Source organism: Hippocampus bargibanti, linkage group LG05, assembly GCF_051943395.1.
Source record: "Hippocampus bargibanti isolate YZ-2025 linkage group LG05, ASM5194339v1, whole genome shotgun sequence".
NCBI classification, from domain to species: domain Eukaryota; kingdom Metazoa; phylum Chordata; class Actinopteri; order Syngnathiformes; family Syngnathidae; genus Hippocampus; species Hippocampus bargibanti.
In genome coordinates, this window is record NC_142738.1 from 25465001 (window position 1) to 25479643 (window position 14643).

General features: G+C 41.0%; 1 protein-coding gene across 1 annotated transcript in view; it reads left to right on the forward strand.

Annotated features, from left to right (window-relative positions):
* Positions 1-14643, forward strand: part of calb2a (calbindin 2a) — a 46552-nt gene that overhangs the window by 15741 nt on the left and 16168 nt on the right. The window contains exons 4-5 of the mRNA XM_088997458.1: positions 3058-3138; positions 6568-6624. Coding sequence (XP_088853584.1) covers positions 3058-3138; positions 6568-6624 — 138 coding nt within the window. The remainder of the gene's footprint in view (positions 1-3057; positions 3139-6567; positions 6625-14643) is intronic.

Below are 14643 nucleotides of genomic sequence, written 5' to 3' on the forward strand. Positions count from 1 at the left end.
CTGTTATGTTCAGTAGAGATGTCGGTGTTGTTGGACACTCTGTTGGTGCAGCTGGATGGTTGCATATGCACAGATGCATTTACGGATTTACCATTGACAGCAGCATTGAACCAATCTCTTCATCCGTCTTTGAATGCTGCAGCATCTTGTTCCCCTTCAAACCTAACATGTATGTGTGTCTAATTTTCCTTGTTATGGTTATTTGAAGTTGTATTTAAAGTTGAGTTTTGATTGTTGAATAAATATTAGTTTTTGGTCAATTAATAATTTATTGATTGCGATTTCACTATCGGGGCTATTTTTTGTCTTTTTCCACCATCACCCAGCCCGTGTTTTGAGTGTCGTACACATTTGTTCTGTGCCATGCTGTCATTCATTTTGTACTCTAAGTAAGGTTACTATTCTGTTACTTTGCTTGATTGCATCATATTGTTTTGCGTCTTTACGTGATATTACACACCAGCAGATGATATTTCTTTAACAAACTCTGATGTTTCACAGGTCATGCCCCTACTGGGTTAAAAAAACACACACATAGCATTAAAAGGAGCAAATTATTATAATGGAGAGGGACGAAACCACACATTGCTTTTGCCAGCCTCCCGAATATATGCAGCCACACACTCATATTCCACAGTACAAAACCACCACTGCTTCTGGCCTACAGTCAGTCAGCTCAAATACGGTAAGGATGTGACATGAGAACGCACCCAACAAACCTGTTTTAAAAAAGGGTTAACATAAAATATGATTGAAATCAAAACGTCCTACACAGATGCACATTTGAATTGAGTTTTCAGAATCTGCATCAGACAACCTTTAATAATCCCACAATGGGGAAATTTGCAATGCCCTTGCTTGAGTGAAGCACAATGAGTTGTCTTGTGTTTGAAATGTGCGATAGAAATCAAGCTGCCTTGCCTTGCTTTTTCAAAAATCTTGGATTTGAACTTTCACCCGCCGTCATTGACATGCAAAGTGTCAAGCATAGTTGTGGTAGGTCTCTCTATACCTGCGTATTAGCCGGCTCAAAGAAAGCAGTTATCGATTGGACAATGGGGGTCCCAGGATTGTGCCCTGTGGAACCACACAGATTAAGGCCATTAGATCTGAGTCACAACCAGCAATTCAACAAAGTACGCCTTGTCCTTGAATAGGGTTTTGACCGATTTAGAGCATGAACATATATATATTCTATTATTATTATTTATATATATTCCCACCCAGGGTTCCTACCTATGTAACATGATCACTTGGCTGAATGTGTCAAAGGCAGTGCTCAGTTCAAGTAGAACTTAGACTGAGGCTTTGCCTGCCCAAACTGTCAATTTGTTGTTCAACAAACTCAGTTTTGAATAAACGTCGATGAAAAGGTTTCTTCAGCCGTCATCTGTACTTCTTTGAAGGTGTCGGACGTTTCGCTTCTTATCCAAGATGCTTCTTCAGCGAACTAAAGTCTTACTGGTAGTATCGGCCCTATATATATATTCCTAATGTCCAGACATGGCGGCGCTGGACACTGCTATGATAGGTCCCTGCTTTCAGGTTGTGATCTGAAGAAACCTTTTCATCGATGGACCACTGAATAAACGATGATAAAATGTAGACATTGAGACTTAATTCAACTGAAATGTATTGCAGGGAACTTTAAAACAACCACCTTTCCAAAAAAAGTACTGTACACGAAGCAAAATGATTCAGACAACAATGGCAGTGAAACAGGGATGATATTGACAGTTGAGGAAAAAAAATCGGAAAACTTACTTGACAATCTTGGGTCTGAACGGTGACCTCCTTAAGCCACAGCGTGTTCGAGAAGGTTGAGGGAGTGACCAAAACTTTGATGCTGCTAATGCCAAAAAAGATAAGGCACATTAAATGAAATATATCTGAAACTGAATGGCAACCAGGTCTGGGTGCCCCCTCTGTCCGCCTCGCTGCTGCTTGAAGACAACTGGGATTGGCTCCAACAGGCCCTACGACACTTTTAAGCAGATCAGAAAACGGATGTATAGTGGGATGGAAAAATGAACCAAAAAGGTATTTGCTGCTGCAGAAATTTCACCATTGTAGGACTATTAAAGGTTTTCTTGTTGTTATTGCCAAAGCAATTTTATGACAGCTCATGCTAATATTCGTGCATGTCCATCAGTCGCAGCAAAATGACTCAACGAATTAACTTTACACATTAAAATGGGAATGCCACTCACCTTTCATGGGCCCCTGTTGGAAGAGATTGAAAATAAAACAGTTTCAAACACCAACACAATCAACGGAACAAACATCTCTGAATGGAACCCGACTCTTAAATTGCTCAGTAACCTGCTTGTCACTCAGGTCACTTGCTCTTCTCTCCTATTTGTTAAAACAATAAATTAACTACATAAAAACAGTAACGGGCGGCCCGGTAGTCGAGTGGTTAGCACACCGGCTTCACAGTGCAGAGGTCGCCGGTTCGTGTCCCGGTCCGGCCTCCCTGTGTGGAGTTTGCATGTTCTCCCCGGACCCGCGTGGGTTTTCCCCGGGTCCTCCGGTTTCCTCCCACACTCCAAAAACATGCATGGCAGGCAGATTGACCACTCCAAATGGTCCCGAGGTGTGAGTGTGAGAGTGACTGTTGTACGTCTTTGTGTGCCTTGCGATTGGCTGGCAACCAATTCACAGTGTCCCCCGCCTCGTGCCCGAAGACAGCTGAGATAGGCTCCAGCAACCCCCGCGACCCTAATGAGGAATAAAGCGGTACGGAAAATGAGATGAGATGAGATGAGAGAAAAACAGTAACAAGAAACAACAACAGCTAAACACAAAAGCAAAACCAAGTCCCATACCATTTAGATTTTTACTAATTCCATTAACAACATACAAAACATTTCAGGATACAAATCTAAAAAAAGTAAATACAAATACCTACCTTGGGCTTCTGGTTGTAATAATATACTGTATTATTTGTGTGAGAATTTTCTGTTTGCAACTTTGCGGTCATAGCTGCTCTCGGAGAAAAGGGTCGCAAACTTTTATTTTAATCTCTTGCATTTTTCTGTCATTCTATCTCTGTAGCTGGCCCAGATTCTTCCCACTGAAGAGAACTTCTTGCTCTTCTTCAGACAGTTTGTTAGCTCCGGTGCTGAGTTCATGGAGGTAAGCCTTTTGTGTGTGTGTAAGTGCGCACGAGTGTGCGAGCGTCTCCGTGTGTGTGTTTTAACTGAATTTAAAAAAATATATATATTATCATGTGACGCTGCCTCTTACTGTTGTCAAAGGCTTATATTTGATTTCAAAGACTTACTATGTGTTTTTCAACAAGCAACTTGCTTTATGGATGGATGAATGGATGTATGGATGGATGTACTGGATCGATGTCATGCTACACAACATATAAAAGTACCAATTTGGGAGATACTATTGTTCAGGCTGCCAACCAAAATCACATTTTTAGTCTTTCCAGATTGATGCTTGCTTGCTTGCTTGCTCTTTTGTCATTGAACAGTCACTTGAAACACAAGTGATTTGAGATCACAAATCCGATTCTACGAGATTTTCATTTTAACATTTGGACAGGATGCGTCTCAGTCTAAACAGCTCCAAACATGCCAATCGGTTTTGACCGTCAAATGCGACTGAGCTGGGAGCACCAATCAAAGTGCAGAGCAGTGAAGAATGGATTACATAAAAAAACTGAAAACAACAGGCCTTCGACAGAGGAGGAAGTGTATTGCTTTATCTGTCTGTGGGGACTCATGCAAAGAACGAGGTTATGTATAGAAACAAGTGCATTTACAAAAGTCTTTAGTGTCCTAATTACAGTATAAAGACATCAACACATGTTGGACGGCACATCTTTTCCAATGTCTTTCTTCATTTCCTTTCGGCTTTTCCCTTCAGGGGTCGCCACAGCGAATCAGTGTCCTCCATTTTCAGAGGTTTGATTCGCATGTTTGTTTGGCCGTTCTGATGTCATTAATACACAGCAACCTGTCAGATGGGTCACTATTTTGTTTGAGTCTGAACAGGGTCAAATGCAATTTGGACACGTGTGTGACACAGTGTGGATAGTCAATCCTAAAAAGAAGGAAAGTGATTTGAATCATGTATGGCCGCAGCCAAATTGAGAGGACCTTTGCTGGAGATTGAAAAACTTTGCCTGCAAACTGTCCCGAGCTAAATCAATAATAATTTTCAAGAACAAGCAAGACATGCTCAGCATTACAAGAAAAGAATTGCTATTTGTAACTTCTAAATTGCAAGGAGAGCATAGCCTTCTGATGACAGTATAGTACACTTTTACCACGTTTGCCTCCAACTAACCACCATTTCATTGAATCAGGAAGGTGAGCTGATGGGATTTGGCTAATCAGCTTTTGATATTTAAATGGTTTGTGGTTGATTGTTGATTGTTTGATGTAAAGACTTCAGGCATGGCTCTAAAGCACAGCATAGTGTTCATGGGTTCGAAACCCGGCTCTGTGTGGAGTTTGCAAATTCTCCCTGTGCTTGCGTGGGTTTTCACCATGTCTGATTGAACCCTACAAATAGTCGTGAGGTGTAAGTGTGAGCACGAATGGTTGTTCATTTCTGTGTGCCCTGGGATTGGCTGGTAACCAATTCATAGTGCCGAAGACAGTCTGGATAGGCTCCAGCACCCCCCTCATTCACCATGGGGATGAAGCGGTTCGGAAATGAATGAATGAATGAATTCAGGTCAGGTTTCGGGTTCAAACATGTAAAGAAGTAAATGCAAATTCGGGTGGATGAAGCATGTGACTGCAGCCATCAGTGGCTGGATGCAAAACTATCATCAGCCCAGCAATAGTTTTCTTTAAGAGTCGTTCCCAATGAAGTGCTGACATAACTTAATGCAGTCATTTCAGGAAAGATTTGTTTGTGGCAAATGTCAAAGAAATCTATTGAAATGCAAGTGGCTAAAATAGAAATGACTAAAATGAAGCGTCATTTCATAATTTTTTTTTTTCATGAAACCCACCCAAATTTGTATTTCGATAGCATAGCAACACACCTAACAACATCTCCAGCAAGTGATGTCACTTCAAGAATGCTCTTTTGCTAGTCAGTTGTTGTAACAAAATTGTTAATTGCCCCGCCAACTGCTCTTTGTCATTGTTATTGAGTTATTTCAAATGCCATCAGTGCTGTGTGGCGATGTACTGGTCAACCCTCTACAACCTGTGATCTCGGTGCTAGCGGGAATACATGGACCAAGTTGGCAATCTCATCGTGTGAAATTTTCAGCATGGCACAACAAATTTCAAACAATAATGCCGTGCTAATAACCACAGCCGATTCATTAAACCATTCTTGCAATCTGCTTGGGCTTTGTCTCTACGCCTTGTCTGGCCATTCGGCCATTTTCCATATCCTGAGTGAGTATCTTCATCTTACATGGATGGTCCAATACATATCTTGCTCATAACCTCCTCTTCCTCCCATTCTTCAAACACCTGGATTCCCACAGATAAGCTTCAAACGTAGCTTTCTGAATCGGCTTTGTGCACTTTCTATATTGAGCTGTGCCATTGTTGTTCTTTAAATGACTTCATATTTGCAGCTTTCTCGGCAGTTTCTCACTGAGGATGAATAAAACAATGAATCGGTGCAATATATAAAAATATATGTATTATTAATAATTTGATGTTTTGATAAATTACTAGTTGACTTTAAAAGACTGCATTCAGCATTTTTTAAATGATTTCAAACTTGATCTTTAAGAATCCCAAGTTGGGCAAAAGTCAGTTGTTGCTCTGTGCAGAATGAATAATGAATGATTGTAGAAGTAACACAATACTGTCCCCATGGCATTCAAAGCTACATGAGATATGAAATAATTTAGTCTACCCAAATCCTCCTGAAGATATGAATAGGGCAGATTTCGTGTTAGGTTGGCAGCAACAAAAGAATGGAGTCAGTTATAAACCAATTGCATGCAGGGGAAAACATGTCCTTCTCCCCGGTGTCATTCAAAGGAAATCATGAAATAAGAGAAGGAGGCAACGAAAGAAGAATGTCTGGATGATGCAAGGATGGACAACTGCAAACAGTCACAGGGGAAACTTCATGAAATGTCAATAGGAAGCTGAGAGGACATAAAAGAAGGAAGGAGGGTTGAAGAGTGTTTGTTGAAGGAAGTGTGTGGAAGGAAGTGAGCAAAGAGATTAGTTAAGAGAAGGGTTAAGGGGAGAAAGCAGGCCCTTCTATTTTCAGGGGCATGTATAATGGATCATACCACTCCGAGCTCTTCTGCTGAGCCGAGCAAATTAGAAGTGGAACGATGGGGACGAGAGGAGATGAGGAAGGGAGGAGCACCATCCATCTTTGACGAGGAGTCCTTCTCTGGACATGGACAGCTACTAGATTAAAGCATTCATTTAAATGACTGTCTGTCTTTGTCTTGCTTGTAACTTCCGATCCTTTGCTTCCTTGGTCTATGTATTACGGTGAATGGAAGTTTTTCATTTTCTTGTAGGAACAATGCCTGTACTACACTGCTGGGCATTCAACACAATCTCAGGAGCAATGTAAAAACTTAATGATTTTTTTTTCCCTTTCTTTCAGGCATGGCGGCGATATGATACAGATCGCAGTGGCTACATTGAAGTCAATGAATTGAAGGTTTGAATTTATTTTTACGAAAACAACCAAACACTGGCACCTTTAAAAGCTGCAAAGGCCTTGAAAACAGTTGCAGCCATGTCAAGAAAATGTTTCTTGACTCATGCAGGGTCATGAATTGAAATTTTTGATTTTGACTTTTCTCCTCTCATCGTTCATTCAATCTTCCGAGCACAACATTCAGCCTAAACTGGAATAACCCGTCCCTCCCTTACATCCGATACCTATTGATGGTGTTACGTGGATTCCTTGTACAATTGGATTGGATTGGATTGGATATGCCTTTATTAGTCTCACAGTGGAGAAACAAACAATCAAAAACATCACGTTTATTGGTCAATAATTTGTAAATGTAATTCCAACACACCAGGACTGACCAAATATTTAAAAGTTAACCAATTGTGACTTTGGAAAATGTTCATGTCATTTCTTTATATTTTCTTTATTTGTCTGGTTTTGTGCATTATTTTACTTTACATTTTTTTCCTTCACTTGCCCATGAATAATCAACACTCTGTGGTATTTGTCTTCGTTTTTTATGTTGTGTTACTGTATAACTCTAATCTGAGGCACACAAATAAAAAGAGAGTATAAAGCATGTTCATGAAACAATTGGTCAGTTTTATTTGTGTTACTTCTTTTTCTTTCTTTTGTTCTCTTGCATAACATGGCATGTAGAGACAACCATTGCAACCAGGTATCTCCAACTTTGTCAAGATGTCGAGCTTGTGTCAGTGTCACATTGCAGGACTCACGGTCCAGGACTATTTCATTCAGCGAGCGCCGTGGGCAGGTCTGGGTTGTCTCCAGTCAGCTGGCTGTGGGTTGTCTAAAATGGTAGAGGTTGCGTGTTCCTGGGGCCCCTTTGCTGCGAGCTTGATTTGTGGTGTGCTAGGTCCATGAGCTATATTCAATCCTAATGAGGGCCCTGGAGTCAATGGCACCAAGCCAGGCCGCAAGAGTATTCTTCAGTGGCTAGGTTTCGAAGTCGTACAGGAGGACAGAGATGACTGAGGCATTGTCTACTCTAAACTTTATTGCCCAGGATGTGTACTGTGGCGCCAAGGTCGCAGTGACGGTCGATCTCTGTTCTGAGGTTTCCATTGTTGGTCACTGCCAAACCGAGATATTTAAAGGTATCGACAAAGTGGACAGCAGTGCCCTCAAATACAAAAGACGGTGGATCAGATGCATCGCCAACATCAGCAATTTTGTCAGCTTTTTGGACTCCTCATTGAACACTCCAAGAGCCTAACGAAGCTGATCGGCAGTCTTGATTTATTAGTTTTAGGTGACTGAAAATGACGTCAGATGTGGGTTGTTATCAAGCTGTGTGTGTGTGTGCGTGCGTGTGTGCGTGCGTGCGTGCGTGTGTGTGTGTGTGTGTGTGTGTGTGTGTGTGCGTGCGTGCGTGCGTGCGTGCGTGCGTGCGTGCGTGTGTGTGTGTGTGTGTGTGTGTGTGTGTGTGTGTGTGTGTGTGTGTGAGTTGGGCTGCATGGAATAATTTTGGTGTGGTTTTCAAATGGGCACCACAGCTTGTTGTTTGATGCTCATTTTTATTTACACCTGGCACATCTAGGCAAATTTAGACCAACCGTCCACATCCAGCCCATTTGCGGGGTGTGAAAACCATGTGATACTTTAATTTTGGTGTTTTCAGTGCAAATGAAGTCTTAAATGTTCTCCAACTTAAAGATATAGCAACTGCATTCTGTGATTTATTTCACCCATTCTGGTTATTATCTTTCAACTAATTGCAGTAATGTCAACCGTGATTCTGTTGTTACCAACATTCAATTCCTGCATGATGATGGGATGCTTTGCCCTGATAATCAGTCATGAGGCCTAAGAAAGGCTCAGCGTGGTTTGTGTTCATTATGTCAGCAGATCTTAAACATGTACTAAAATATTTGGACACTGACATGAATTAGGCAGTCCAGTGGACGGGTTTGCATGTCCGACTCAAAGTACAGAGTTGCAGGGATGCTCCATAGTTACAAAAGCCGCAGTTTACAATTTACCACTTGACGTCCCTCAGAAACAATTTCAGTTTCTCACACGGCCTTTTTGAAAGATTATTTGGATTGTGTTTAGTGCATGATGGGGACCCAAATGTCGGGAAGTAGGGTGTCGAGGCAAATGTGCTCTGAAAAAAATAATAATTCATGATAAAAAGAGAACAAACAAGTAGTGGGATTAATACTTGTGGCAAGACACATGTGGCCGAGGACGCTTTTTGGAGAACACAAGGAACCGTTTTCACAATCACAAGTGAGCATAACCTCAGAAGGGTCACACTGGACACAATGAAAACTAACCAAAACCAAAATACACAATACAAGTGTCACAGTTCATGAGGAAGTTTCTCGTTTGGCACATGCTGGACAGCGGTCAGGGCAACCAAGTTAAGCCAGCCACCAAAGTGATTGTTCATACTATGCTTTTCAACATGCTGTGAGGGCCAACTTCTAAATTCATGTAAAACAGCGAGGACACCAATTCTTTGTTCAACTTTAGTTGCAAATATATCTATAGTGGTGGCCAGTCATCATTCATCCAGCCCAGTCTGTCCATTGTTGTTGGTGACATCCAATTGGCATCACGTCTACTTACAGTATGTACGTTCTTTTTGGACAAAACCCTATTTATCATTATTGTTATTATTATTATTATTATTATTGTTATTATTATTTATTTATTTAACGTGCCTCACCTGTTGCTTTGGACCTCATCATGGATGCAAATTCCAAATTGTAAAAATAATGTGTTGGCTGTGGAGGAAAAAAAATAAGACGGCATAGCAACACCCTTGGACATTTTACTCAAACAGCATTTCAGTTGGGCCGCTGTTGATTACATGCTCCTCATAAATGGGTTATTGTTTCTGGCAGTCGTACTTAAAGCTCACAACACTGTACCGACTGAGTTGCATGCTCGTAGCGCTTGCCAGTCCGATAAATAAACAATCCAAACTGCATACTGTGCATACTGCATACTGTGCATTGTAGTCACCTGCGTCCAGCAGGGGGCAGAGGTGGACTGATTTATTGCACCTGCTCACCTGTCTCCCAATAGTCTCTCATCATGATCACAAACTACAGTACTTAAAGGACAACCGACGCCTCCAGACAAGTTGTGTCCATAATTTGTAAAATCACTTCAAATGACTTCTACTGAGCGTATTTTACAAAGATTCCACCGCATATAGCTATATTTTATGTTTTAAGACTCACGCTGAATATTCAGGGAGACTTGTTTTCGAGTTGATGACGATGCCTGACGTGATGTCACCTCTGGAACGCCCCTGACTGAGAAAGCGACACACAATGCATTTTGGGTACTTTGGTCTGAAAACTTTGTAGTAATGGCGAAATTAGAAGGAAAACACAAAAATAATGCGGTGGTGAATCATTGTGTGTTGCCCGAAGACTACTATTTGATACTAGTTGACACAAATTCCCAGCAGACAAATCAGGCCATTTCCAACGGAGCTTGGGCACCATCTTGTGCATTTTCCGGGACGCTACATTGGAGTCCAGACATCTCAAAATGATCCGGAAGGACTTCTTTAATCGATTGCAAACATTTATGCTTTCCTCTTCAGAACTATTTGAATAATATTCATAACTGGATGTGTTGGAAAAAATGATGTGTCTCCTTCTGGTTCTGGCTCTACGGAGTTTCATGATGAAACATCAGTGGGGACTAAAGTGGTGAAGAAAAAAGACTACTTTATTCTTGTAAACAACAGACGGACATGTCTGGTTGAGGTGGGAAAGCCAAAAGAGAAAGGGCCGCCCCTTTCACCTGGTTTTATCATACAGCAGTGATTACATCATCTCGACCGGGGCCTATCAGCAAGGAGGGCGATATTGGGAGATATTAGACTGAAATTAAAGGTGTTACAGTACACCCTACAGATACAAAGTTATCTAATAAACTACATAAATCAATATAGACTAAACTAGGAATGAAATAACATGATGATTACGGATGTGTATAAAAAACGTTATATCATTCCCTGTTGCACATTTATCCATCGGTACATACACCTCAAAAACGGTTTTCATGCATGAACGTCATAACTAACGGCATAGGGAACCATTCTATACCATGGAGAAGGCGAAAAACCTCTGTCGTAACTTTACTGCTGTGAGATTTAATTTCTCCATTGCGAGAGTAATAAAGGCAAATCCAATTATCCAAAGGCAAATCCAATTATCCAATTAAAATAATGACGAGGATAATTCCTTCTTGGCCCTCCGTTTGGCGGGAGCAACCACACTCTGGCCATGGTGTACAATTCCAAATTACAACACAGGGTCCCCTTCACGCATTTGTTGGTACAAAATCTTTGCGTAATTAACCTGGGAATTGGTGCTCATAGAGATCACCATCGTGCACAAACTAACTAAGAAAATAAGTAAAAGCACGATAGCAACAGGCAGAAACAGTCTAATCCAAGTCATATACCAAGGGCCCCCGAAAAGCATGGCAAAGCTCCACGGGTTATCAGGCCGTCGATCTTTGGCCATAGCATCTCTGAGATCCCTTATAACAGACAAAGCATTAGTCATGTTTATAGAATTTGCTTCTTCAGGTATATACGTACAACAAGTGTCACCCACCATAGCACAGACGCCCCCTTGTGGGGCTGTCAAAAGGTCCAAAACAGTTCTATTTTGCAGCACCATTTATTTTGCCTAATTGCTGACATTTCAGTGTTTTGCATTTCATCCACTTTCAAACTGGCATTTACGAACACTTGAAATCTGTAATCAATTGTTTCAATTCGTAGCATGTTTTTTGGCGGAAAAAAGAGTTAAAATTACCTAAAATCAGTTCCCCAGATCGAATCATGGGGCTTAAACAATACTCTTCTCTTCACATGATGGTGTACTGGACGACTGGTGACGATGAAAGTATTGTCGGTTACAGTAACAGGTGCACACAAACCGTAGGCTCGTGGGGGAATAAAATAATATATTTTCCAACCGCATAACCACCAAAGATGCGAAGATACGGGCAAAACGGTGACATTAGTGTTTAACGGTAGCACATATAAACATCTATCCTCATCTATAAAACCCAAATTTTGACCCATACTGTACATTATAACGCATAATGGTAATCACAACCCGCTCTCCGTCATAACTTGGTTATCTGGTTCCAAAAGAGTGTCTAAGCCTGGAACAATCTCACCTTTCGAAGCATTACGAAGGACCTGAAAATGTTGATCGGATTTATGCAAAGATCATAATAAATATGCAGCTCTAGCCATTCTCTCTCCGAATACCTTTGAATGCACGCGTTGTGTCACAGAATGAGGCATATGAGAGCATACAAAACAATTACCTTTTCTATTTTGCTTAACAGTGAGTGTAGCATAACAATACCACGTGTTTGATAATAACAGATTCCAGTCGTGTTTTTCTCCTGCAAACGGCTGATATATGTCCATGACACGTGGGCTCTGGGCCGTGTTGTCAGGTGCCTCCACCCAGGCTGACAGTCTGATGTGTGGGTTATGGTGGAAAGGCGACGTCACGACTGGTGATGTCACATATGACATCATGCATATAGTTACGGGAAAACCAATGTGATGTTCAGGAAGCCCTGGACAGAGTCTCAAGTCCATGCATCCTGCAACATTGTGGGTTATGATAGCAAGTTGGATTTCTGTCATAGTGCCAGTTGGGGGATTCCTAGCTATCTTGACGACAGTTCGTGCTGATTCATGGGCACAGCTGTCTCGAACCCATTTTGTGTCGGGCTTGGTATTGACCGCAACGGAATCCCAACTGGTGGTCCAAGCCTTCCCCAACTTGACACGAGTGTACCAAGAACCATGGGGATAATCACTACCATTTTGTCGTGCTTTATTCCATACTGCATACTGTGCATTGTAGTCACCTGCGTCCAGCAGGGGGCAGAGGTGGACTGATTTATTGCACCTGCTCACCTGTCTCCCAATAGTCTCTCATCATGATCACAAACTACAGTACTTAAAGGACAACCGACGCCTCCGGACAAGTTGTGTCCATAATTTGTAAAATCACTTCAAATGACTTCTACTGAGCGTATTTTACAAAGATTCCACGGCATATAGCTATATTTTATGTTTTAAGACTCATGCTGAATATTCAGGAAGGCTTGTTTTCGAGTTGATGACGATGCCTGACGTGATGTCGCTTCTGGAACGCCCCTGACCGAGAAAGCGACACACAATGCATTTTGGGTACTTTGTTTGGTCTGAAAACTTTGTAGTAATGGCGAAATTAGAAGGAAAACACAAAAATAACATGGTGGTGAATCATTGTGTGTTGCCCGAAGACTACTATTTGATACTAGTTGACACAAATTCCCAGCAGACAAATCAGCCCATTTCCAACGGAGCTTGGGCGCCATCTTGTGCATTTTCCGGGACGCTACATTGGAGTCGACACCTCAAAATGATCCGGAAGGACTTCTTTAGTCGATTGCAAACATTTATGCTTTCCTCTTCAGAACTGTTTGAATAATATTCATAACTGGATGTGTTGGAAAAAATGATGTGTCTCTTTCTGGTTCTGGCTCTACGGAGTTTCATGATGAAATATCAGCGGGGACTAAAGTGGTGAAGAAAAAAGACTACTTTATTCTTGTAAACAACAGACGGACATGTCTGGTTGAGGTGGGAAAGCCAAAAGAGAAAGGGCCGCCCCTTTCACCTGGTTTTATCATACAGCAGTGATTACTTCATCTCGACCGGGGCCTATCAGCAAGGAGGGCGATATTGGGAGATATTAGACTGAAATTAAAGGTGTTACAGTACACCCTACAGATACAAAGTTATCTAATAAACTACATAAATCAATATAGACTAAACTAGGAATGAAATAACATGATGATTACGGATGTGTATAAAAACGTTCTATCAGAATGAGTAACAACAAAGCATCTTCTCAGAATCTGAAGCCCTTGTTTTGAATCTCAATCATCTTGGCGTGACGTCACAAACAAAGGGGCGGGACCTTCTGAAACTCGCCATCCCGAGGTCATTTCGAAGTAGTTTTGGGACACTTTAACTCATTTTTTTTTGGTGTTTTGCATTTGACTAAAATATCAGCCTGCATGTTTTGGGTATTTTAGATGCTATAAAACGTTTTTCTGATGTCAGTTAGGAAACCAAAAAATTGTGTCGGTTGTCCTTTAAGGACTGTTGCTCTGACCATTTATCATCAAATAATTAGCCTTGCATTAGCTATTATGTCAAGTACAGTTTTCTACATGTCCCCAGATTTTGCTCTTTTTTTCTCTTGCTTTGTTTTGTTGTTCTGTTTTCTTGAAGCTCATCATTTTATCATGTGTCCTTTTATTCTTTGTCATTCTATTCCTTGTCGTTTTATTATTTGACATTTTATTCGTTGTCATTTTATTATTTGTCATTTTATATGTCATTTTATTATTCATCATTTTATTATGTACAATTTTAATTACCGGCCGTATGACTATTCTCAAATTTGGATACCTGTTCTTTTGAGGCAAATGAGTATTTCCTTTGCCTTTTGCTTTTTCCTCTAACTTCATCCTGGTTTGTTGACTGCCGTATTTATTTGGGCCTTGTGCCGAGATCTTAACATTGTCTACATTTGTAGCATCCACCTTTATCCGGAAAATTCCGCAGCGTAACAACCTTGGGATACATTGCAATCATGCCACGTGACCAAAGTCAGTTGAGGACAAGCGCTGTAGAAAATGGATGAAGGCCTGAGAAATGTGACATGCTAATTTGCTTATGCTTATGAACTGCAGCTGCTATGCTTGCAACACAATATTTACTAACCAAGTCCTGTACCTTTGCGCTTTTGTTTTTGTGAGGTGGGATTGCTTTATGTTGCCATTATATGCAAATCAATTTAAGATTGTCAATTAGGACAAAGTGGCATAAATGTGAATGCAATCAACATTATTGGATTTTAGGTTTTAAAAATTAATCACTTCTTATGCCTAGAGAAAAATCCTGATCTTACCTTACAG